At 38.6% G+C, this 27,152-nt stretch overlaps 2 protein-coding genes and 1 pseudogene across 4 annotated transcripts; 2 read left to right on the forward strand and 1 right to left on the reverse strand.

Annotated features, from left to right (window-relative positions):
* Positions 1 to 489: 489 nt before the first annotated feature.
* On the reverse strand, positions 490 to 3,847 carry LOC127787821 (pentatricopeptide repeat-containing protein At3g24000, mitochondrial). Of its 2 annotated transcripts, none has more exons than XM_052315844.1 (2): positions 1,123 to 3,847; positions 490 to 961 (listed from the first exon to the last, which is right to left on the reverse strand). In XM_052315844.1, the coding sequence occupies exon 1, from the start codon at positions 3,482 to 3,484 to the stop codon at positions 1,499 to 1,501; it is 1,986 nt and encodes a 661-aa protein (XP_052171804.1). In that variant the 5' UTR covers positions 3,485 to 3,847; the 3' UTR covers positions 490 to 961; positions 1,123 to 1,498. The 2 variants fall into 2 exon arrangements, with proteins under 2 accessions (XP_052171804.1, XP_052171803.1); XM_052315843.1 differs by having other exon boundaries at positions 491 to 941.
* Positions 3,848 to 9,234: 5,387 nt separating this feature from the next.
* On the forward strand, positions 9,235 to 15,048 carry LOC127788373 (leucine--tRNA ligase, cytoplasmic-like; annotated as a pseudogene).
* Positions 15,049 to 15,509: 461 nt separating this feature from the next.
* LOC127788375 (integrin-linked protein kinase 1-like) lies at positions 15,510 to 24,986 on the forward strand. Of its 2 annotated transcripts, XM_052316560.1 has the most exons (12): positions 15,867 to 16,469; positions 16,790 to 16,864; positions 16,949 to 17,053; positions 17,445 to 17,530; positions 21,161 to 21,281; positions 22,054 to 22,133; positions 22,361 to 22,423; positions 22,528 to 22,646; positions 23,107 to 23,192; positions 23,513 to 23,637; positions 24,012 to 24,143; positions 24,485 to 24,986. In XM_052316560.1, the coding sequence occupies exons 1-12, from the start codon at positions 16,047 to 16,049 to the stop codon at positions 24,489 to 24,491; spliced, it is 1,422 nt and encodes a 473-aa protein (XP_052172520.1). In that variant the 5' UTR covers positions 15,867 to 16,046; the 3' UTR covers positions 24,492 to 24,986. The 2 variants fall into 2 exon arrangements, with proteins under 2 accessions (XP_052172519.1, XP_052172520.1); XM_052316559.1 differs by lacking the exon at positions 24,485 to 24,986 and having other exon boundaries at positions 15,510 to 16,469; positions 24,012 to 24,147.
* Positions 24,987 to 27,152: the final 2,166 nt, after the last annotated feature.

The raw sequence follows: 27,152 nt of genomic DNA on the forward strand, positions 1-27,152 counted from the left end.
ATAAATTAATTTTTTATTGCGAGCGATGCTATTTAAGACATAAACATAGATATTAGTATTTTTTTATTTATTTCTTTTATTTTTTTAGTTAATAACCAAAACGTTAATTGATCTTATTTTATGAATCTGAATTATATCGGATTCACAACCTAATTTTTTAAACAACTTCGATATTGACTTAAATTGATTAGAGATTCACTTATTGAGTTCCTTAAAAGTTTTTAGATTTGCTTTTGATTAAATTCATTAAATCCCTTAAAGTTTACAACTTAGAATACTTAACCCCTTATAATTTTATTTTTGACAAAAAAAAACCATTCAATGTCATTTTCCGACCGCTTAAAGACCATCAGTTCCATTATAAATAAATTATTAACATTCAAAATTCTCAACATATTATAGGTTCTTTTGATGATAACCTTCTTCTTCATATTGATAAGAGCATTAACATAAATTTAAATGATTTTCTTATCATCTTATGGTCATGTTATTCAAGCTACTTTTGATGCTTCGGATGGAGACATTTAATTTACCAAAACTAATCCTATCCCACCTAGTGGGATTAATGTTAGACACACCAACTATATACAATGCCAGAAACACAAGAACATTTCTCATAATTTCAGCATTTCAATTAAAAATTACATCATCTTCAGAGAAACACTTCCAGAATTTCCATATTTTCAAAAGGTAAAGACACTACAAGACAAATAAATGGTAGGATTTGTAGGACTGACAAGAGACCTCATCAGTGATCAATCCTTGTGAGAGAGTCATCTTGATGCTGATCAGCTGCAAAATCATTCTACCAGATTGTTGCAAACATTAACCTCGTACTGTTGGTAAGTAGGTTTCTCAATCACAGATGTTCTTGTGGGAAGTATTGACCATGTTCAAAAGCTCCCAAGTCAAAAAGCCAGGTTCAGCATGCGACTCCAGCCCTGTAACAACAGCAGAACCACTGTTTGATGGTTCATAAATTGCAAACCAGTGCCCACAGACAAGTGAGGACTGAAAAGACTCTAAATTCTTGTGTTTTATAGAAAGAACATGCTATTTATACAAGTAATTCGGTTATCGAAAGAATGATCGAATACGCTAAAATTAAAAAAATATCCTCACCTAATTTTCCACTTTTGTCTCTGGATGAAGCCCCGAGTTTCATGAAGTAAGCTTAGTCTAGCTTCATGATGAAACTCGATTGAATTTCATGATTGATGAAACCCGATGATTGATAATGAAGTTTGATCGGATTTCATCTGATGATGAAGTTTGATTTGATCCTCAAACTTGTACATTTTATCGATACACGTAGCACGGTCCTTTATAGAATGTCCACTGTCATTTCCATCAGGATTTTTCTATTCATACCCTGGCCTTCACATCATGCATCTTAGCCTGGTGTTTGTATTGCATGGCTTGGGCATCTTGTTTAGGTAAAGGCCACCCACCAATGGTCAGCCTACTTGTATGTAATTGCGTTTTGCTTCATAACACACTACCAGTAGTCTCCACAAGAACAAAAGCCATTGCGGAAGTGATGGAAACGGTTGGTGTCTCGCAAGATAATCTCTCTCCCCACCACCTTAGACACAAACTTGAATGCTGAGTGGCAATCACCACAAACCCTAATGTTCTTCTTAATCCGAATGGTGGATCCAGGTGGTGTTTTCAAAAGGGCAAAGGCTAAGGCAAGCTTCTCGCTATGGTATTGCAACTTTGCTTCCCTTTCCTTCTGATCAACAAACAAGAGCACGTGACTAGTGTCAGGAACATAGCCTATTTCCTTTATTCTCCGACTAATTTCCTCCCACTTCTTAAAGATCTCAGATTTGTCTGGGTGGGCATCATCATTTGCCACGAACATGTGGACAGCATTCTCAATATCCACCCAACTACAAGCAGGTTCCTTCTTCACACCACTTTCTTTCATAATCTTTCTCACTTTTGCAGCATGACTCCATCTCCCAGCTGAGGCATAGATATTAGACAGCAGCACATGGGGTCCTGAATCATGGGGGTCCAGTTCAAATATATGCTGAGCAGCATAGGCACCCAACTCCATGTTTTTATGCATCCTACAAGCACCAAGTAAAGCACCCCATACAGCTGCAGTAGGTTCAATAGGCATGTCTTTGATGAACCTTTCAGCACAATCAAGATGACCTGCTCGGCCAAGTAGATCAACCATGGTGACATAATGTGATACATCTGCTTCTACATTATATTTCTTCATTAGCTCAAAATAATGTTGTCCTTTGTCCAAAAGCCCAGCATGGCTACAAGCAGTGAGAACACAGAGGAAGGTCACCGCATTAGGGCTAATTCCTATCTTAAGCATTTCCTCAAAGCGTTCAACAGTTTCCTGACCAAGCCCATGTTGGGCACATGCTATAAGCATTGAATTCCAGGAAACCACGTCTCTTCGAATCAATCTCACAAAAACTTTTTTAGCGTCCTCGATGCTACCTGATTTGGCATACATATCAAGAAGAGTGTTCCCAACAAAAGCAATAAGCTGTTGTCCCGATTTTATCATATGAGCATGCACCCACCTGCCCTGCTCCAAGGCTCCAATACTGGCACAAGCCGCGAAAACACTAGAATAGGTAAAATGAGTGGGCCCAAAATTTTCTCTTAGCATCTTGCAGAATAGATCAACGGCACGCTCTCCCTCACTCTTCCTAGCATGCCCTGCAATCAGAGCATTCCAAGAAACTTCGTTCTTGCTTAGCAAGCTGTGGAAAACGAAGTGGGTTTCATCCATCAGGCTGCATCTAGCATACATGTCCAAAAGGGAGCTCCCCACGTAAACATTAGAATCGAAACCATATTTTATGACAAAGCCATGAACTTGCCTACCATCTCTGTGGCTAGGAACGGCCCCAGCAGCCTTGAGAAGGCTGGAGAAAGTGAACTGATTGGGGCAAAATCCCAAGCGCAGCATTTGAGGGAAAAGAAGAAGCGCGTCATGGGGCCTACCGTTCTGGGAATAGCCAGTAATTAAGGCGGTCCAAGTGACCATGTCTTTAAGGGGCATTTCGTCGAACACCTTGCGGGCCTCGTCCAGACTGCCGCACTTGGCATACATGTTCAGGACAGTGTTGTGGATGACGAGATAATGGATGAATTGGGAACGGAGGAAATGAGCGTGAACGATCCGACCTGCGGGAAGCTTGCGGAGCCGGGAGCACTTGTTGAGAAGCTGGTTATAAAGGGAGGGGTCTGGTTCAAGAGCACCACTGTCGATTAGGTCTAAAACGTGAAGCCCAGAATTGGGGCTCCCGCGGAGGAGGTCCTTGTCCTGGATGATGCAGGAAGAGGCGTCCAACTCGTCTTCGTCTTCTTCCTCGTCGTCCTCGGTTTGAGGAAACTGCGAGGCGGACGTAGCGTTTCTGAAAGCAAAGGGCGGAGAGAGAAGCATCTTAACGAGGGATGATGGAGTAGCATTATTCTTGGACAAATATGATAGATGCTTTCTCATGTATTATTGTTATGTTACGGCGATGGCGATGGTGATGTCGATCTTCTTCCTCGGACGGAAGCGCAAATCGCAGTTATACAAGTCGCCGCCAAAATGGACAGTAAGCGAGGCTCAGGCCCAGGCCGGCAATCTACTCTATTGTTCAAGCACCCTCTTTCTTTGCAGCCACCTGCTCCTGCAAGCTCCTTGGGACTTTTGATCGACTTGAGTGGGTTGAGTAATGCTTAGTATGGCAAAGGGTTTGACCGTTTATAAGCTCTATCAACAGCTTATATGCTGTTAAGAAAAGTTTGTCAGGTATTTGATTACATCTCACTACCGTTTAAATTAGGTAACTTAAACGCTGCTGTAAGAGCATTTTGCAAAAGTTATTGGGAGATAGGCTTTGCAAAAAGTGATTATTTATAAGATGGGTCTATCAAGCATTTTATTATTTCTCTTATATTTTTGCTAATTTTAAATTATGTCCTTCTTCTATAACCTATGCCTGCTGCCACCTTCTTCTTTATCTCTTCTGGCCGCTATGCCTGCTGCCACCTTCTTCTTTATCTCTTCTGGCCGCCACCATCAGCCACCGCCATCACCCCCATCGACTGTTTCCTAGCGGCCATCAACAATATCGATCGTTGCTTCATTCGCATCACTGGCCGTCGTCACCCCCATCGCATCGTCGGCCGTCTGTTGCCCTCATCTCCTTCGTTTGTGTTTCTCCTCCCTGTTGTTGCCATAATCGATTGAATTATTATATATATATATAACTATTATATTTGTAATATAACAGTAATAAAGATATATATATTAATATATATTGTTGTTATATAACATATAATAATATTATATTAATATATTTTTAATAATTATATATAATTTATCGACATTTAATGATAAAATTTTACATTATTCAATAACATATCTATTTTTATCTTTTTATTAAGTTATAATAACTTATCAGTTCTTTTAAACCAAATACATAACTATTAATTGATAGGTTAAAAATATATTTATCCAAACACTTTATCAAATTAAACGTTACCAAACTTAAATGCTATAAACAATTTAAATATTACCCTACTTAAAAGCTCCAAAAATAAAAGCCTAGCCAAACAGACCCTAAAGCGACTTCGGAGCGACTTAGCATTCAGGTAAATTTATCATATATTTACTAAATTTAAAAAATTTAACTATTTATTTACTGAATTTTAGATTATTACTATCTACTCATTGAACTTTACTCAACGTCAACCATCCATCATCCGTTACATCTTGTAAACAAAAAATGCCCACGTGGCTAATGGAATCCAATAAAATTTAACAAAAATTCATTGAACTTTAAAAATGTAACTATTTACTTGTCTGCAAAGGTGGAATCTCTCACCTTAAGGGCCCATCACACACTGCTCGCGCAAGTGGGAAGAGTTAATCATGGTACACGGCGGCGCACCAGGTAGGAGGCATAGTGCATAGTGCCCACAAGGAGCTACCCCCGCATGAGAATGAAACTCCCACACTGCAGTTGTCATGACTCGAACCTGCATCCTTGCTGCAATCCGCTACTTGATTACCATCCATGTTATGCCCGTGAGGGTTGTAACTATTTACTCATTAAACTTTAAATTGTTACTATCTGCTTATTAAACTTTGCTCAACGTCAACCATCAATCACCTGTTACATCACTATTTGATATTGCAAACGGAAAATGCCCATGTGTCTAGCGAAATCTGAAGTGGCCCAATCAAATCCTGTTTTTAGCCAACTTAGCTCCAGCAGTAGTGGTTGCCACCAAATCTCTCGTTGTCGACTTACTTTTCATTGCTTCACTGCCTCACCTCTTATACGTCAACCGCCATTGTTGAAGCAATGGAAAGGGATATATATATATAGAGAGAGAGAGAGAGAGAGAGAAACATGACCTTGTCGTTGTTGCCTCACATCTCGCGTACCAACTGCTATTGTTAGAGCAAGAGAAAAGGATAGAGAGAGATGGTGCTATTGAGTTGGTAAAAAATAAGGATTTTATTGTGCCACTTCGGATTCCATTAGTTGCGTGGGCATTTTTCGGTTGCAAGATCAGACAATGATGTAACGGGTGATGGATGATTGACGTTGAGCAAAGTTTAGTGAGTAGGTAGTAATAATCCAAAGTTTAATGAGTATTTGTTAAATTTTTTTGAATTCTGTTAATTATGTTGGTATTTTTTGTTTGCAATATGTAACGAACAATAGATGGTTGACATTAAGCAAAGTTCAGTGAGCATGTAGTAATAATATAAAATTCAACGAGTAAGTAGTTACATTTTTAAAGTCTAGTAAATATATGTTAAATTTACCCCTTAACATTCGTTTCATATAAAATTTTATTCAAATTTATTCATTAAAATAAAACAAATCAAGTTCGAAGTTGAGTTTAAAATTTGACTTACTAAGTTTAAGAACAGTAAAGTTGGTCTTGAATCGTTTTGATTCAATTAACTTGAGGAGCATACTTGAAGCTGGTCAATAACTAATATATATATGAAAATTAAAAATTTTCATAGAATCAAATTATTTCTGAAATAAAATAAAATGGTATTTATTTTATATGAAAAATTAATTAAAATTTAACTTGCTAATGGGACTGGGCTCTGGGTCGCCAGCTATATAAAAGGGGAAACCTCCCGCCCACAAGGCTTCCCCATTTTTAGGAGCGCACGGTGATTCCAACGTCGCCTACTCCCTTCTCATCCACAGCGGAAGCACCGCCATCAATCTCCGCCTTCTCCTCTCAGCAAACAGCAGTGAGGCAACGCTGTCCGCCGCCGACCACACACCATTATCATCGCCTTAAACCACCTCAAACTGCCATCTCCACCACCGCGAAAGGCACTGCCTCACGGAAATCACCGCCGCCTCGCTACCGTCACGGCCAACGCGAGGCCACCGTGTCACCGCCTCCGACTATCGAGAACCTTCCCACGCCGACATCTCTGTCATCGATCTCTCCATTTCTCTCTCCTTCTGTCCCCCTTCAGACCTCACAGCTACTCGCCGCCGGGTTCCGCCTCTGATCTGCCACCTCTGCCATTGCCGCCTCGAGCCGCCACCGTGGGTCACCAAACTTGCTACTCGAGCCTATTTTAGGTACAATGCTTTATTTTATTTTATTTTGTTTCAATTAATTATTGTATGATTATGATATCACCGTATTATTTCTGATATATGTATTTATATTTGTATAAATACAAATGTGTTATTGTTGAATTTCTGTAGAAAGTTGTGGGCTACATATTGTTGATAATTTGGGATTGAATGTGATTGCCCATTTTTGGCTCAATTATTTTGTTCAGGTAATTAGTTTTATCCAAAATACAAGAGAACTATTCCTAAAAATATATAATATCCATGTATATATAAGGTATATAAGTAGGTATATTTGTGTGGGGAATGCACGTTGGAACTGTGAGAAGGCCTAAGTGGGTAGATCATGTTGAAAATAAGAGAGAGAGAAAAAAAAGAATGTTGGGTAGACCTAGTTCCGAACTATCTTATTTTATTTTATTTGTTCAATTTAAACTATCGTATTTTGCTTTATTTTATTTAATCAATTGATTTCACTTATATAATTATAAGAAAAATGGTCTGTTCTTAGTATATATAAATGTCTACATGTATATATATATATATATGTACATATAGAGGTGCATGTATATGTATATAAATGGAAATAATGAGTAAGTCTATTTGATGCCTTTGTTGGGTTATATGAAAAAGAAAGGAATTAAGAAACTAATTTTTGGGTAATTACTTTGACTTATTTAATTATTCAATAATATTTATATATTTAGCTCTATTTATTTATTTAATAGTTTTTCCTAACAAGGAGTATGTATACAGATATATATATATATAAAACATGCAAATGAGTTATTTCAGAAAACATGTATGGATGTATATGTATATATACCTATAAGCGAGCGGATGGGTTATATGACAACACCCTTAATTTTCATAACTTTAGGTTGTCTGGAAATAGGCCATTAATTGTTTTGGTTACAACACAATGTCATTCTGGCGATGCTGGAATTCTAGAATGGAACCAGGGAGCTAGTACAGAGAGGGCTTAGTTGGACTGTGATCATCCTACTTATCAGGCAAGTACTTTGAACACGTTGTGTTAAAAATATATGTTTTGTCACGTATCTATAGTGTATTAATTACTGTTCATTGTTCTTTTGTCGTTTTTATTGAACTGTGGTTTAAAAACAACTGTTTCAACACATGAATTATTTTAGGTCCACTAGGAAAGGAAACTGATTTCATAACTGCTACGTGATGTTTACATTGCTTTACTATTATCACATGACTACATGGATATTTTATTGCATGATTTCACACTGACATCATGGTTACTGTTATCACATGACTACATGTTTTATCATTATGTGTCGAAGTAGTTATTTAGAACTCGCCCCACGGGCATAGCCCAGCGATTGGTGGCGAGCACATATTTGAGGAGTTTTGGACTATAATTGCCATATAGCTGGTGGATGGTCCCATGTTCGATCCTTGGCTGCTGGGTTCCGTGATTTACCACTTCCATTGTAATCATGGGGCCGAGCAACGAGGGCCCTTAAGGTGAGAGATTTCACCATTTTGAGTTATTTAGAACCCGGTGTTGCTCACAACAGGGATCTGTGAGCCTTGGTGCACCATGTACTCGTTTTGTCACTGGAGTCCAACCTTCTATTGCTGGGTAGTTTTCAACGGCTAGAGTGACTCTGACATTGAATCAATGCCCCACCGTATGTTCTTCTAATTATTCCTCACATTGCATATTTACATGTTCACATGACTTACCGTTACTCCATCAACTGTTCAAATGATCACTATGGGCTTAGGCCTGTAAACAAACCGGGTTTGGACTCGGACCCAATTGGGTTCCAACCCATTTAGTTGAGTTTGTTATTGACTATTGTTTCGATTATATATAATAAATGGATATGGATATGCTGGTTCCAACCTGATTGCCCAATACTGAACTTGTTTAAAATTAAAATGCATTATATATTATATAAATATATTCATGAAATATATTATTTCATTAAGTTGAAATGTATTCATATAATATATTATGCATGTAACTTATTATACAAACATATTACAATTAATTGGTTTCGGGTAAATGGATTGAAACTCAAAGTCTTAGATGGATCCACAGGCAGATTTACATATTGAGACTCGTTGAGTAATCGGATTAGATATTGGGTCCTAGAAACATAATAGGATTCTGGTCTGGATCTGGTAGTTCTAACCCAAATCTGACCCATTTACAGGCCTCTTTGGGGGAAGAAGCACTTTCGCATGCAGACTCATAGGTAGTTGAAAAGACACTGTACTGCTTTAATCGTGCTATCATCTGCAAAGTCCTTTTTCTTTCATGACTTAGTTATTATTTCTACATCTACATTAAAATCGTCTACCAAGAACATATAGAGCTAAAGGATTGTACATCATGGTTTTAGTAGCAAAATCTAAAACAAATATAATCATGATGATAACTAAATGTGTTGTAGAAAAAAGTTGAAAAATATCAAGTATTACTTTTTTCAAAGTTATTCTGAATTTAAAAATTATTCAAATATATTGTCAAATAAAAATACTAAGTTTGACGAGCAAGTAAACAGTTATGGTTGAAAATTATACATCTGTTCTTATTTGGTTGTAATTTTTCTTTTCTTTTTTTTTGTGCCATTTTTTTTTTTCTGACGTGCTAAGATCTGGTTGTTTGCTGAGGTAACGTGAGGACCAAATTGTTTTGTGGATGTTGTCTATCTCATTCTCAGTCTGCAACGGTATACTTATCATAGAGTTGCTTGCTTGTTTGTGTTCTCCAGTTTCTGTCAACTTTGGGATCAGCAGATGGCAATGAAATGGCTTCAAACACTGAGAGTGGTAAAAGCTATGCACGGAGAGACCAGCTTCTGGAGATCGAGGGGCTGGTTCAGGAGTGGTGGAAAGAGAAAGATGTTTTCAGAGCTGATTCTCTAGAAACGCCTCCCAAACTGGGCAAGAAATTCTTTCGGAAATTTCCTTTCCCTTACATGAATGTCTATCTTCACCTGGGCCATGCATTCTCTCTTTCCAAGCTTGAATTTGCAGCAGCATATCATCGACTTAGGGGAGCTAATGTGCTCTTACCCTTTGCTTTTTTCACTGTACTGGGATTCCAATTAAGGCGTCGGCTGACAAACTTTGCCGGGAGGATTCAGAGGGTAACCCACCTGCTTTTCATACTGTTGAAGAGGAGAAAAGTGCAGACCCAGATCCACAACCAGATGAATCTAATGCAGGAAACCAGGGTGCACCTGATAAATTCAAAGGGAAAAAGTCCAAGGAAGCAGCAAAATCAGCAGGAGATAAGTACCAGTGGGAGATAATGCGCAGTTATGGTCTCTGATGATGAGATATCCAAGTTTCAGGACCCGCATTACTGGCTGACCTATTTCCCTCCTCTCGCCGTAGAGGACCTGAAGGCGCACTTTTATTACAACTGATATGAACCCATTCTTTGATCAATTTGTTCGATGGCAGATGAGGAAATCGAAGAAGTTAGGAAAAGTTGTCAAGGACCTTAGATACACAATCTATTCCCCTTTAGATGGCCAGCCATATGCTGATCACGTGCTTCAGGTGAAGGTGTCTTACCCCAAGAATACACTCTGATAAAAATGGAGGTTGTTCCCCCTCTTCCTCTAAAGTTGAGTGCTCCGGAGGGTAGGAAAGTATACCTTGCAGCTGCGACATTGAGACCTGAGACTATGTATGGGCAAACGAATGCTTGGGTATTGCCCGAGGGGAAGTATGGAGCTTTTGAGATAGATGAAACTGATGTTTTTATCTTGACATACAGAGCAGCTCTTAACCTTGCATATCAGAAACTGTCACGAGTCCCGGAAAAGCCTTCTTGTTTGGTTGAGCTGACTGGTAATGATTTAATTGGGTTGCCTTTAAGGTCTCCGTTAGCTTTCAATGAGATTATATACTCACTGCTCATGCTGTTCATTCTTACTGACAAAGGTACTGGGATTGTGACTAGTGTTCCCAGTGATTCGCCTGATGATTTTATGTCTCCTCATGATTTGAAATAAAAAAAACCAGCTTTTAGGGCCAAGTTTGGTGTGAAGGATGAGTGGGTCTTGCCATTTGTTATTATTCCAATCATTAACACACCTGAATTTGGAGATAAATCTGCTGAAAATGTCTGTGTAGACATGAAGATCAAGAGCCAGAATGGGAGGCAGAAGCTTGAAGAGGCCAAGAAAAAAATATACAAGGGAGGGTTCTATGAGGGAACTATGCTTGTTGGGGAATATTCTGGGATGAGAGTCCAAGAGGCAAAGAATTTGATCAGGAGCAGGCTTCTTGAGCTTGGAGAAGCAGTGATGTATAGTGAGCCTGAGAAGAAGGTAATTTCAAGATCAGGGGATGAGTGTGTTGTGGCTTTGACTGATCGATGGTACATTACTTATGGGGAACCGAATTGGAAGTTGGCAGAGGATTGTTTGGCTGCTATGAATCTCTTTTCTGATGAGACTCGGCATAGCTTTGAGCATACATTGAGTTGGCTAAACCAATGGGCCTGTTCTCGTAATTTTGGTCTTGGTACTCGAATTCCTTGGGATGAGGAATTTCTTGTGGAGTCCTTATCAGATTCAACCCTTTACATGGCATATTATACGATCTGTCATCTGTTACAGAAAGGTGATATGTATGGATCTGATACTTCATCAGTTAAACCAGAGCAACTGACAGATGAGGTCTGGGATTTCTTGTTCTGTGGTGGTCTGTACCCTAAATCTTCAGATATATCTTCTTCTCTTCTTAATAAGATGAAACAGGAGTTTGAATATTGGTATCCATTTAATCTTCGGGTTTCTGGTACATATATCTTTCATATTTTTGTTTGTTTTCTTTTTGATTTTTTACTTTACATTACTATGATTGTAAGATTTTACTTTGTGGCCATGACATTTTTGGTTAAATATTTGTTGTCCTCATTGCAAGTGTTGTGTTGGCTGGTTGATGCACTAGGAGTACAACCATTGTATTTTCTTCATATCTCTCTTTTCTTTTCCTTTTAATTTCTTCCTTTCTTGAGATCATCGTACTGACATTATGACTTTTACATTTTCAGGTAAAGATCTCATTCAGAATCACCTCACTTTTTGCATCTATGACCACACAGCAATTCTGCCCAAGCACCATTGGCCCCAGGGGTTTAGATGCAATGGGCACATTCTGCTAAATTCCGAGAAAATGTCCAAGTCTACAGGGAACTTCAGAACACTTCGTCAAGCTATTGAGGAGTTCACAGCTGATGCCACTAGATTCTATTGGTATTTTAAGAAGAAAGAAAAAAATGGAAGGGAAAAAAATACCAAAGCGAAAGTCATCACTTTTATTCAATCGTAAACTCTAATTTATACAGCTAAAATGTAAACTGAAATGAGTATAAAGTGGAGAATAATATGGCATAATATCCAGCTAAAACAACTAACAAACAATATCAGATATTTGCTAATTTTTTGGTCATGGATAATCTTAATTTATTTCGACTTCTTCAAACCACATCAGTAACTACTAAGTCAAAATTCAACACTTTCCCTTGACTTTGAGGCTGCAAATGTAAATTTTAAATTTTGGCATGTCTTGAATATAGCATATGGGCATTTTATGATTTTATAGTTATGAGGCATAGGTATGGTTATGAGTTTTGGGGCATAGGCATTTTTTTTGAGTATAGGCATTTTTTTGGGCATAGGCATGGATATGAGTTTTTTGAGTAGAGTTAAAATAACTCATCTTCATGTTGGTCAGCAGCAGCTCTAGCTTCTCTTTCTTGTTGTTGTGATTTGCAGCATCCATTTAAATGTAGAAGGATTCCTCATCTCTTCTGGCAGATATGGATAAACCATCTTCTGCACAGTTGAATCTTTCATCATTTTTTCCAAAGCTTCCATTGACAAACCTGAACTTTTTTTTTGGGCCGATGATGAATCTTGAGAAATACCAACCTCAGATGCAGAAGCAATTCCATTATGAGAAACTTGGTCTACAACCTCAGCATTTTTTGATGATTCTAACGCAGTTGTTTCCTCAAAATCTCCAAAAGAACTCTTTTGTAATGCTTCTTCAAGAGAAACATCTACAAACGTATATTTCTTTGGGCCCTCCATTTTTGGTTCACTCAATCTCACAGGTCTCTTAAGAAGAAGGGCTCTGATATCATTTGTTGGTATTTTAAGAAGAAAGAAGAAAATGGAAGGGAAAAAAATATCAAAGCGAAAGTCATCACTTTTATTCAATTGTAAACTCCAATTTATACAGCTAAAATGTAAATTGAAATGAGCATAAAATGGAGAATAATATGGCATAATATTTAGTCAAAACAACTAACAAATAATATCAAATATTTGCTAATTTTTTGATTATGGATAATCTTAATTTATTTTGACTTTTTCAAATTACATCAACAACTGCTAAGTTAAAATTTAACAGATTCTCTCTTGATGATGCTGGGGATGGCATGGATGATGCGAACTTTGTATTTGAAACAGCAAATGCTGCAATCTTGAGGCTCACAGAAGAGATAACATGGATGGAGAAGCTTCTTGCAGCTGAGTCATCTTCATGAAGTGGTCAACCTTCTACTTATGCTGACTGTGTATTTGCTAATGAGATTAACATCGCTGTTAGAACTACAGCGAGTATTTGTTTCAGGAAACCCTCAAAACTGGATTCCATGATCTGCAGGCTGCAAGGATGAGTACAGGTTTTCTTGTGGCGGTGGGGGCATGAACTGTGACCTGCTATGGCGGTTTATGGATGTCCAAACAAGGCTTCTAGCACCAATTTGCCCACACTATGCTGAATATGTTTGGAGCAAGCTTTTAAAGAAGGATGCGTTTGTTATCAAAGCTGGGTGGCCTGATGCCGATTTACCTAATCTTACTCTTAAAAAAGCCAACAAATATTTGCAGGACTCAATTGCCTCAATGAGGAAGCTGCTTCAGAAGCAAGTATCCGTTTCAAAGAAATCGAAGGGAAATGTATCAGCTCAACCAAACAAACCAATGATCGGTCTCATATTTGTCAATGAGCAGTATGATGGCTGGAAAAGGGAGTGCTTAAATATACTCAGAAGCAAGTTTGACAGCACGACCCGTTCTTTTGCACCTGACAAAGAGATCTTAGAGGCATTGCAGCAGAGTTCAACTGGTCAGGAAATTTTTTTTAATCAGATCCAGAAGCTTTGTATGCCTTTCTTGAGGTTCAAGAAAGATGAGGTCATTGCTGTTGGGGTTCACTCCTTGGATTTGAGGTTGCCATTAGGTGAGATGGCCGTTCTGGAGGAGAATTCAGAGTTGATCAAGCGGCAGCTTGGTCTTGAGCATTTGGAGATTTTGTCTGCCACGGACCCCAATGCAGTTAGAAGAGCTGGGACTCATGCCTCTGCTAAATCAGAATCCTCCATCCCCAGGAAATCCTACTGCCATCTTCCTCAGCGAGTAAAGCTTATATGAACATGGACTAGGAATTCTCCTAATTGTTTCTTATTTTTATACTGCTTAAGGATAGTTAGTTACTGCTGTTGAATTTTAGAGATGCAACCTTTTGAAATGCTTTATGTTGAAAATGATACGTTTTATTTTTAAAAGGTGAACAGGATACTTGCATAAGCTTGCTTTCCAACACAGAAGAGTTCATTGGGCAGCGCACTGTATTCATCAGGCAGAAACCAAAAAGGTCAAATTTATTTGCTTTTCAATAGGCACGAAAGAATATGCCCACGGGAATAGGCTCTATGGTGAACTTTTTGTTTGTGACTAGGATTTTTTGTTCTTTAGGTATATTTATGTATACATTTTTATATATTTATTTTTGTATGTGTAATTTGTGGCTAGTGCAAGTGTGTGATAAATTTATTTAATGTAAATCTAACTATGAATTTGAATCAATAGTAAAGGAAAAAGAAGTAATATATGGTGGAATTCCATGTTTGAATGTTTTTGTGGTAGATTGGGTGGCTGTAGTGGACACCTTTCCCTTACTCGGATTCCTTTTCAAGCACTTGTTATATAATAGTATTTGTGAATTGTGCCCATGAAGGAAGGATCAGAAAAGTCCACCAGGCACCACTGGGTGGTCACATGGGTCTTAAAACACCCAAATCATCATGTGCCTAGGGTTGCTAGCCCTAAGTCCCAGCCTTCGTTTTCCTTTCATCTCATTCATAACTTGTAGTAAGAACTGCGCTCCTCCTGACTATACCCAAAGGACACCTTCCTTCCGTTAACTTTTTGACAAAAATGACTTATGAAAGAGCGTCTATAACCCTGTTGTCCCATTTGTCATCGAACGCTTAAAGCTCTCTTTTTATCTTCTCTTCTTGCGCATTGGTTTCCCTTGCTTTAATGGGGGGGTAGAGTTGTGAGATTAGCAGCCATGGAGGAGGTCTCTAGTAGCAGCATGCCAAGGCCGAAGGCTCCGTACCAAAAAGGGTGGTGCTTGGTTGTCATGTCATGGAGTGGGAGGCGGCATTAAAAAGTAAAAAAAGACAACAGGCGACAGCTAAGCAGCGCACTCACTGGGGGGGGTTTTGGGGGGGGGCAGCAACTGAGTGCGGGGTTGGTTCCACTTTCAATTCAACCGTCTTTATCCTTTGATGTCGGTGTGCCGGTAGCATTCGCATTAGTAATAATAATAATAATAATATGATTGGAAAATGTCTCACCCACGTCACGTGCATATCCTCCTCCAGGCTCCAGCTGGCTCAACCCTGTCTACTTGCGTTACAAGTAACTAGTAAGTAATAATAATTAAACTAATATTATTAGTAGTTATCATTCAGATTCAGGCCTTTGCATTATCCAATTATTATTATTATTATTAATTAACCTAAACCTACCAAGATTGGTTTAGATAAATTAATTTAAATAAATAATACATAATACAGATACAGATACAGATTGATTGATTGAGGAGAGGACGCATAAGGAACGCGAACTGTAAAGTCCGTGACCGGAGAGGAATTGACGCGTCATACATACACGCCCCCCCCGAATGAACGTCCGCTGGGCGGCATAAATATAAACCAACCAAACCAAAAGATGAAGCTAGACAGCGCAACGGCTTTTTCGGGCAAGTGTGTGGAAGCCAAAAGAATCATAAGACCCAAGAGCAATCCATCACTGTTGACAGTTGGCCAGTTTCCTCCTATCCCATTCTCATTATTCATTATCGAGAGCTTTAGCTTTTCTCTGGAGCTCTCGATACAAATCCTCCTCCGCCTCCTCCCCCCAGGCTCCAGATTTCGATTCGCAGGTGCTGTCGATCGCCATGTAGTTTCCCCTAGCCTGTTGTATTGATTTGCTTTGGAGAAGCCTTAGGAATAGAATTCTAATTGGAGCAGATTGCATTGCATTGCATTGCATTGTTTGGCGCGATTTGGTGGTTTGGAGGACCAAAAACTCAATAATATCTAGTACAGAGAGAAGAGAAAAAAAAAAAAAAAAAAAAGAGAGAATGGAAATCGCTGCTCAGTTGAAGCGGGGGATTTCCCGGCAATTCTCCACGGGATCGCTCACCAGTGGCAGATTCAGCTTCAGGCGGCAGAACTCGTTGGATCCGCGCCGCAACACCATGCGCTTCAGCTTCGGCCGTCAGTCCTCCCTCGATCCCATCCGCCGGAGCCCCACCTTGCGCAGCACCACCGACCTCACCGTCCCCGAAAACCTCGATTCCACCATCCAGTTGTTGTTCATGGCCTGCCGCGGAGACGTCAAGGGAGTCCAGGACTTGCTCGATGATGGCGTGGACGTCAACAGTATTGATCTCGATGGCCGGACTGCTTTGCACGTTGCCGCCTGCGAAGGCCACGCCGAGGTCGTCAAGCTCTTGCTCACTCGCAAGGCTAATATTGATGCTCGTGATCGCTGGGGCAGTACGGTACATTCTTTGTTGCGCAATAATTACGGGAATTCTGTTAATAACGCCCCCTTTGAATTACTATTTCCATTACTTTATTACTTTTTATCATTATCATGTGTTCTTAAAATGTCAAAAGATACATCTTTTGAACTAAATCAAAAGGGCATATCTCTTTGTAAATAATAATTATAACTTTACAAAAGTTTGTGTCTATGTTATTTTGACAATATTGGTTGTTGAATGCCTGATAATTGCAGGATTACCAACTGGGTTGCTATTTTTTTCTTCTCAGCTAACTTCTGTACCCCTGTTTGTGATGAAATCTTTCATGATGTCAGGCTGCTGCTGATGCAAAATACTATGGAAATGTAGAAGTTTACACTATTTTGAAGGCTCGAGGAGCCAAAACTCCGGTACTTACAGGCTAATTCACTGTTCTAGACTGAAAAGCTTTGTACCCTGTTAACTTAATGCATGCGTGTTCTTTCTTTTCCTAGAAAATCAGGAAAACGCCAATGGCTGTTGCAAATCCTCGAGATGTTCCGGAGTATGAGCTCAATCCACTAGAGCTGCAGGTTCGCAAAAGCGATGGCATCACTAAGGCATGCACTTTAACCTCTTCATTCTATGTAGATTGGTCCGATTCTTTGCGCTCACTTCACCTGTTGGCCAGATATCAAATACCTAGTATTTTCTTGGTAATTCTGTACTGATATTATCCCATTTAATCTGGATATGGAATCAAAGAGCCAAGTTCACGTAGAACCTAATCTTTTTCTAACTTCACTGTTACTATCAGGATGAAGCTGTAATAGTCATCCTTCCCTGAATAATCCCCATCCGCCTGTCCCTTTCTCTCTCGCCCCTCTCCCTCTTGTGTGTATTTCTTTTCCCTACCCAAACTCCCTGCCAAGCTGTTGTATTGCTGTGCTCTCTAACATATAGCTTTTCACAAATGGGCTGTTAATGGATATTATCTACACCTTTTGACAGGGGACGTACCAAGTTGCTAAATGGAATGGCACAAAAGTTTCTGTGAAGATACTTGATAAGGACAGTTATTCCGACCCCGAAAGCATGTATGCCCAAACAAATATGCTCTTTCTTACACTTTTTATGCTTTCCTTTTATGGATGAACTTATTTATGCATGTGCTCTAGTCTGTTAAATACAAAGTGCTTGACATCTATGCTGATGTCCTTGCTGAATCACTCGAGGAATGTTTCTTAATATTTTGATACCCATTGATATTGGATTGCTCTGTTGAATATCTACTTATCCAGAATGTAACCATTCATCAGAGGGAACCAACTATTTTGCTTCGGGGAACTGACTTAACATTGTCTATATGTACAAATATCTTCTCCCTGCTTGAGGCTGCACCTTGATAGCCTTTATCCCACTTCGCATATTATCTTTCCGACTTTTGCTACACTTGCATTGCAAAAGCCCTTTTAGACCAAGATTGAAATTGAAATCTATGTTATCAGGAAGCTGACTATTCTTACAGGGAGTGAGAAAGGGAATGCAGTATGCATAATCTAAAATGTAGTACAGTAGTGGTAGACTTATACAGATTACTATAATAATATATGGTTTTTGATTTTAACAATTGGTTAACCAATGAAATAATTCAAAATATCTATGTTATCTCTGGAACTATTAGTGTGACACACATTTGTCAACACAGTGCACCTTCTTCCTTATATGCTTTTATCCTTCCAGAATTTCCACTCTCTACATTTTAGTTTATTGTATTTGGTAGTTTTCCTCTTAAAAGAACCTTTAAGGAAATAAATACTCAAAACTTTGGAATTGTCTTTCAAAATGTTAATTTAACACCTAAGTGTCAACTAATAACTGAAAAAAAATTATCAGGATAATAGAGTTAAGGTCAAATAGTGTGTTACTTCCATCTCTCTCACTCTCTTCACTCAAGCAAACTGTTCTGACAATATCCATTATTTTGTCCTGTTAGGTGGTGGTTCATTTTTTTTGTGTTTTATGGATTAAGATCTTCATCTGGATGATCAGCATGTTCAACACTTTAGGAGGCTAGCAACAGAAGACCATTGTCTATATTTCACACATATATTTTTCAAAAATTACATTCAATTTCATGTTTTACAAAGGCCTTTATTTGTTTCTTAACATCTCTCCCTTTTATAATCGGATGATTGGAACTAAGTGCGAATGTCATACAACTGTTGTTAAAGAATAAACTGCAATAGAAGAATACTAGAAATAGGCAGAATAGGAGGAAAGAGTTACAGATAGAGCCGTGGAACTCATTATGGTGGCTGATGGGCCTTGCAACTTCCACTTTGTGTTAAATTAAACCTAAATGCTTTAGAGAGTTAATCATGTTTCACAACAATGGTGAACTTTCTGTCAGATCAAGAATCCCCAAAAAATTGGAAAAAATTAAAAAGCATACTACTTACCTTTGACCCATAGCTGCTCTGATTTCCGTCTCCAAAATCACAAAAAACAGTTCATCGTCATCCCCTGCCTTAATCTCACTAGGTGGAGAAAATTATAAAAAAGACTTGTGTACTAAGAATGCCACCATGTGGGCGTCTCATGGCGAGCATGGGACAAACCACATGGCTGCAGCTTCAGCTGTCTGGGAAGTCCAATAAATAGGACCCCGACCCATTTGATTTCATCACAATGAGGTACAAAGAGAAGTGAGGAAGCGAAGAGGGAAAGAGAGAAGGAAGGAAGAGAGAAAAAAAGGAAATTCTGCTAGAAAGAAGGAAAAGCTGAGAGGCTGAATTCTTCGTCTGCATTGACTAAGGTAAGGTGCATTATATGGTTTCTTATGTGTGGCATGTTGAATGTTTTGTGCATGAAATGTTTATGGCAGCATGATAGCATGATTTGATGTGCATTGCACGTGTGTACAACATGCATGGAAATGATGATAATGTGAGTCAAAGCATGTATTGGAACTGAAGGTTAATTTCCATATGTGTTTGTTCGACCCCTCTTGGCTAGAAAATGGGTAGAAAGGTCAAGGACGAGTCTTTGGGGGCCTTAGTCCATGTGACTGATGCTGTCAGGTGTGGGGTATGATGGGCATGAACCTAGGGTGCGCCAAAGACTAAAATGTTGAAAGGAAGATGTCTTAATGTTGGGTGTACTTATGCATATGCATGCCATATATGGTCTTATTCAGTAATTGAGCTCATACCATGTGCATACCCACCATTTTAACCTAAGGAAGACCCTACTGAGAATGGGAGACTTGCATGATGTTGGCAAGGTGTCATCATGTTATGAAGGTCAAAGGCACGTTTAATGCCTTATAGTTCCTTTGTTGTCAAAGCATGTTGTAATTTGGAAGTATTTATGAACTGGATCCTTGCTTGGATATCTCGCTTGGAAGAATTCACATTTTGCTCCCCTATTGTTCAGTGACCTTGAAAATAATACCAACGTGTTGATTACCATTCACGATTTATAGTTCAATTAATAAATATTTGAAAGAATGTTAGGAAATGAAGTCATAATATAATCTAGAAAGACTGCCTCTTAACAAAATAAGTTTTTGGAGTAAGATAAGGAGATTTGACTTGGATGCAATTTCCACCTCCTTTTGAGTTACTTTGTTTTGTGGACTGTCAAAGTGGAGTTCAGGTCAAGATTTGGAGTCTGGTCAAATGTTTGTCAGTGATCTTTGTTACTTTCAACAGGCAATTATGTCAAGCAAAGCATATGGGCATGCTTATCCTATGTTAGATGGCCTGTTGTCCATTCTTGAAGTGCCATTGTGAAAAAATATATTTTAGCAAAGAATAAGGTTACGTGTTTGCAATGACTAGTTAAACATGCAATCAAAAAATATATTTTAGCAGAATTTATCATAAGATGCTCCACGTTATTTTGAGCAACCATTTTATTCAAAGGAGGCATTCAAGAAGTATGGTGTTCATCTTGTTCTTCTTGAGCATGAACGTTAGATGAATCCAGCACTTTCTAGATGTGCAAATTCAAGGCTAGTATGGCCAGATTTTGTCAAATTTATTATGTGACATAAAAGGAATTGAAGATATCATTCATCTGATGCATATGCAATGCAAGTGAGGTGGAATCACTTTCTTGTTTTCTAATCCATACAGTTTCTGGGTTTCTTCTTGAGAAGCAATGAGTTGGTCTTTTATTTGATAGTGATTTTTGGCTGTTGATTCAACAGCAGGAGGTGTAGTAGCCCAGTCGATTGAACAGTTGGCGTTGTTGTCTGGCCTCCCATGGAAACAGAAAAATAATGTGGAGTAGCGCAATCTAGATCGCTTCTATATTCTGTTATGAGCTTTCTCCCTATGTGATAATTGGGTTTTATCATCAGCACTAGGTATCATTAACTATTATGTTGGGCAAAAATGGTCTCGTGACAATGTGCTGATTTAGAATGGCAGGCCTTGAACTATTGCTACGGTTGTATTATGTCATCACATTTGATTAATTGTTGTTTTGGACTAGGACATTAGTATTAATCTTCGAGATGCATGATGTATTATGGTTGTTTGGTAAGGGAAACATTTGCCATCTACAGCTTCATATTGACTAGTAAAATGCACGAATCTCTGAACACTAGGTATAATGTTTACAGCATGCCTTGTGGTGTTTAGAATTGCTATCTTTTTATGGTTGCATTTTCTTTCTAGTTATAGCTTGATGCTTACATCTTGTAAATTTCTATGCAGAAATGCCTTTAAACATGAGTTAACTTTGCTAGAGAAGGTTCGGCATCCTAATGTGGTTCAGTTTGTTGGAGCTGTTACCCAGGATGTACCCATGATGATTGTCGTTGAGTATCATCCCAAAGTAAGTATCAGTGTGCCTATTACTGCTTTTTGGGTGTGTATGAGTTAGAAATGCAGCCCAAGGCCAATATGTTGAGTAGATGCAGTGTGATCTCTTAATTTTGGAATAAAGTTTCAGCTTAATATTGGAATACAGGCGGTCTCTGCCTATTTGATATGTTACTTGTGAACTGTTGGAACAATATGTTTTATCCTGGGGTATTATAATCTCTACTGGTAGTGTTTGGAAGGATAAGAATGCAGGACACTATTTAATTACAAGGATTTTTTTTTTTCTTATGATTTAGTTGCCAAAGCAGAGTGGATTACTTATTTGATGTCCCTAATGCAGGAGGTTCCTCCCTTTCCTAGGGTCAGAAAAAAGTCATTTTTGTATGCAATCTTACCTTTGCTTTGCAAAAAGTTTTGAGTTCAAGTTACCTACCCTTGCTTTGCAAAAAGTCTGTTTGGGCAACTTGAACTCATAACCTTATAGCCACAAAGGAACAACCTTACAATTGCTACATGAGACCAGATACAAATTGAAGATAGTCTTGGAATAAGCTCCCCTAACACTGTCCATATTTTACACAAAGCCATTATACATGTTAGTCATTTTACCTTGGATTTTAAAGCAAAGGTTCTGGTTGCTTGGATATCTTGATGTAGGCATGGTGCTTTATTTAGGTTAGTTACTTTTTCTGCATGAGGTGCTGTTATAGTTGACAAAGTGCTTATAATATATTACTTGTGCTGCATGTTTAACATGGCTGTCCTTGATGATGGTTTTTCAGGGTGACCTAGGGTCCTATCTTCAAAAGAAAGGGCGTCTGTCTCCATCTAAAGCTTTGCGATTTGCTCTTGATATTGCAAGGCATGTGCAATTTTGCTTAAATGAATTAATTATGAAATTGTAGATATAATTTCTGAATTAGCGTTTTCCTCCCGCTGCTTGATTCTGTTGTCAATCTTTCTTTGCCCTTTCTTATTTTCCCTCAGATATAGAAGTAGTTGAAATTATTGCCAATCCATTCTGAAATGTTTTTGTCAAATTCTATCTTGTTTAGACTGTGATGTCTTTGCTCGATTTCTTACTAACAGGGGCATGAATTATCTTCATGAATGTAAGCCAGACCCAATTATTCACTGTGATCTAAAGCCTAAGTAAGGCAACTAATGCAAAAGTTCTTTCTGATGTGTCAAATTTTGTTTTGAGTCATCAGAACTATGGGCTATTTTTAATATTTGAAGTTTTGGTAAGGTGCCAGAAATATTTTGCTGGACTCTGGAGGCCAGTTGAAGGTAGCTGGATTTGGTTTGATAAAATTGTCTAAAATGTCTCCTGACAAGGCAAAACTAATGGAGCCTGCTCAAAGTGATCGATCTAGTAAGTTTCTACAAACCCAATATAGTGTATTCAGTTTCTCCTTGTAGTAGCTGCTAGTTTTAAGTATGAAGTATGTTGGTTAAGGGAGATTTTTCTGTGATCAAGTTGGCCATGATTCAAAATCTGTTATAATGTTGCCTATTCTCTCTGCCTATGAATGGTTGCCATCTTGGGGTTATGTCTGTCTGCTTGATTAGTGCATCAAAGGAGTGTTTAAATTTTTCTTTAATTGGAGTAAGCGATGAAATCACTACGGCCCTTTTCCATCAATAGGTCGAAGTAAGACATCATATTAAGAGGTAAATTTGTTGCAAAATTATAAACTAAACTGTATACATTATATAGAACAGAGATTTTTTTTTTTTTTTTTTACTATACACTAGGCACATGGAACCTTGGTTTTCAGTCAAAATGAACCTCTTAGTAAGTGGCACTGATTGATTTCTCCTCACTGTTTCAGGTTTGTTTGTGGCACCTGAAACTTATAAAGACGAAATATTCGATAGAAGTGTGGATGTATATTCATACGGTGTTATTCTTTATGAGGTATCTTCCAGTTAATTTTTCTTTTCATGCGTAGATAGCGGCCTAATCAGGCAATAGTATATTTTGTCTTCAAGACACAATGTAATTTCTAGGTTTCACATAGTAGCTCTATTTTTTTACTACCACTGCACCAACAAGCAACATATTTTCCTTCACTCGTTGTTGATCTTGACATAATCATCCTTCCTAGCGGAATTCAGGATTTTTGCAAAACTCTTCCCAAAATCATATTGCTAGCATTAATTCACATATTTCAGTAAAGGACTAGTTGACTTTTGGATCTTTCTTGCATTGGTTTCATTCTCTGATTGGGTTCTCAGATGTTGGAGGGAATCCAACCATTCCACCCCAAGTCTGCGGAAGATGCTGCTAAGTTGATGTGTTTGGAAGGAAAGAGACCAACAATCAAGGGAAAATCTAGATCTTATCCTCCAGATATGAAAGAGTAAGTTTTCTAAGAGAGAAGTTGCAAAAATTGCTGGTTTCTAGTTTTAAATCTAAGATAAATCAATGTTAACAAGGATATTTTTTCCCTCTAGCTTGTACCCTTGATACCATAATAATATGATCCTTCCATATCTGTGTGTTTCTACATAAATGCTTGCTCAGTAATTAGGGCAATGTGTTGCTCTCCCTAGTAAGTCTTAACCGGTTATCACAACTCTCTCTCTCTCTCTCTGGATCTGAGGGTAAGGCAATATATTTCCTATTCTACTTGATTTGGTAACTGAAATTATTGCAGTTGTAAATGAAACTGTTACCGTAGGTTGACCGCTAGATCATTTCTTTTGATACTCACTGCTGTTGTCACCTGTATAGGTTGATTGAAGAATGTTGGTCCCACGAATCAGCAGTGAGACCGACTTTTGCTGAAATCATAGCACGATTGGGCAAAATTGTTGCAAATGGCTCTAAAAATGGATCATGGAAAGACACGTTTAAGCTTCCTTGGTAAGGATCTCCAACCTTGCTATTTTGTAACTAAGTAAACTTGTATGCCCACCCAATTTGAGTCAACCTCAATGGGTACCCAAGAATTCGATTGTAAATCCCTTGCATGGAATTCGGGTGGCTACCAGCCATGTTAAAGCAGACTTTAAGGGTGAATGGGTGGAACGTGAATTCTTTTGTTACTAATAATAGCCCATGAAGGGTTACCTATAGGCTATAATGAGCAACGGAGTCCAGGGGCGGACAGAGGTTGGGGCAAGACTAGTCTGTCCATTTTGCACATAATTCTGATTAAACCCGAGGCTTTGCATGTTTAAAGCATCAATGTAATTGTTTTGCAGGCTGTAAGAGGCATTCATCAGTTACACCACCACCATATACACGCAGGGGAAAAGCAAAACAGAAATGAGCTAGGGGATTAGTGTATACATACAACTCAAAAGAGATTTTTGGAGCTGCAATCAAAGGCTTCGGACAAAGACAGACTGGTGTGTCCAATTAAGTTACTTACCACTACTGCTCCATCAATGTTTCAAGTACAGGCGGAGCTGGGACGGTTCCTTTCAATGTATAATAAGAAATAAAAATAAAAATGAAAAGCAAACCTATTGTTACTGTACCCTGTTTTGTGCTTTAATAATTATATAACAATCATGTATCAGACCCAACAACCAATTATTAATTAGTTTGAATTGGACGAGGCCAAGTTTTAGCTCACGTTAACAACAAATAATTTCGGTAAGCATTATTGTTTCCCTTTTCTTTTGGTCGTCTAACGTTGACGGTTCTAAGTTTGTTCCTAAGGTTAAAGAGAAATAAATATTGTAAATGCATCCTCCAACATTTCAGAAGACCAGCTAGCTAGCTTGCCTCCCATCTTCATCTTGAGTGATTCAAAAGCTATTGTGTTCTTATTCATGGAACTAACTAAATTTGGAAGGCCTAACTCACATTTTTGTTATCGATTTTGGTTAAAATTGTGATTACAAACTATTATCTGAAATTTCTTATTCTAATTGGATTGTAATTCCACCATATAATATTTTACAAGTTTGCTCATACAAGTAACCTATGTACACATATAACAATACCCATCATAGTAAGTAGTATTCAACTCATCAGACTGGAAGATAAATGTGCTTAAAGCCCAAAGTCCACACACAGGCACAGCACACAACACAAAGAGAAGGGAAGGAAACCTGATAAGTTGGCCTCTTCTTTTTGTATTTGTACTTCAAAACTTCAACATATAAGCTCACAAACTTCTTATCAATGGGGTTCAAAACAAAACTGCTCAGCTAATCCAAGCAATTAATTAATTCCAGACACACTTAAAAGAGTCCCACATATTAAGGTTTGGCATAATATTTGATTTTTTATGAGCTTTCAACTTTAATCTTTTAGTTAATTTTAGCTTCTAGTTAGTCCATAAGCTAAAGCCCGTTAAGAAGCTACATTCAAACAATAAGATGCAATGTTCCCCATCAAGGGTGTCTTGGTCAGGCTGCCATCTTTCACAGGGCCTCTATATGGAACATACAAACAGATAAAAGCAAAAAATGGGGAGAATCAAACTGGACAGAACACAATAATAGCAGCTGAGGTTCTTGTCACAATCAAAGATGGTTTTGAGACAAGAACGCAGCAGTCGCTCCTTTGCATGCTATGAAGGTCACAACTCACTAACTCACCCCTCAAGAAACTTGAGGTTCAGCTCTCATGCAACCCTGCCTGACCAATCTTAGACCTTTCCCAAATCGCTTGAAACAAGATTGCGTCTCAAGAATATACAACCTATTCACCACTATGGCACATGCCTCTTGGCCTTCCATGATCATTCACCAAAAGCTTTTACCTCCTTTACGATACATAATCAAGAATATACAACCCAAATAAAAGAATACAATGCATGCTTGGTATAAAATAAAAGGCTTGGCTGAGGCTAGGTTGCCAATCCATGGTTTGCTCCCTACCCTTCACACTCAGCTCACCTGGAAAACATAACCAAAACAATTCATGGGCCACGGGCTTAGGAACAACTAATGCACATTGCATCACATGCAAAAACAGTAAGACATGCTAGGCAGCCCCAACATGCAGCAAGCACACATGCCACATGGACATGGGATCCCTGGGCATAAGGCATCACCTTCAACCCTTGACCGAACTGCCCCACTCTGGCCCAGCCACTCACTGGAGTCACATGCAAGAGCCAAGGAGAGCCATCCCAAGAACATTAGACTCATTGGATTCAACCAAGAAAGAGTGCACACTGTCTCATAGACAGTTCTACAAACATGCAGCATGCAATGGATTATCAGTTTCCATGAAATAATGCAGGCTGTCAATCAAAATGAACATGCATTACGCATGTGCAAGAACGCAATGACACTGTGTTTACATTTTTAAGAAACCACAACACAGATATATAGTCTGTTCTGGTCTTCTCTTCACGCCCTGCACAGAGCACGAGCTGCTGAGCCTTTCCACCTCTGTTTCTCTCTCTAGATCCCAAACACACAATAGCACCAACACCTTATGCACTCTCCAAAATCCCAAAGCACCACAAAGAGGCCCTTATATTGGTGATTCCACTTAGAGTGCCCTTGGGGAAGTGTTAGAGTAGGCAGCCTGCATGAGGTTACGTGCATTGTAGCTTCTGCAAGCACACTTGCCAAGCCATCACATTCACAGCATGGCTAGCTTTTCCCACAAGCTCAAGTAGCCCTAATGCATTGCCCTTGAGACCTTTCACCTTCCAAAGATGCCCAAACAGCCCTTAAGGCTTAAACTGTAGATAAATGTCAAACAACCTGGGCAAAACCAGGCTGGACTGTACTATTCTGGATGGCTGGACAAACAGGCAATGCCTGCCAAACCCATTCAACCAAATTTTTAATTTTTTAATATGCTGTTGCAAATATATGCAACAAGTTTGCCGCATTTTTTTAAATTTTTTAATTGTTTTTAATTTTAATTTCGTTTTATTTGCTGCTCCATATGTGTAGT

Source organism: Diospyros lotus, chromosome 13, assembly GCF_014633365.1.
Source record: "Diospyros lotus cultivar Yz01 chromosome 13, ASM1463336v1, whole genome shotgun sequence".
NCBI lineage: Eukaryota > Viridiplantae > Streptophyta > Magnoliopsida > Ericales > Ebenaceae > Diospyros > Diospyros lotus.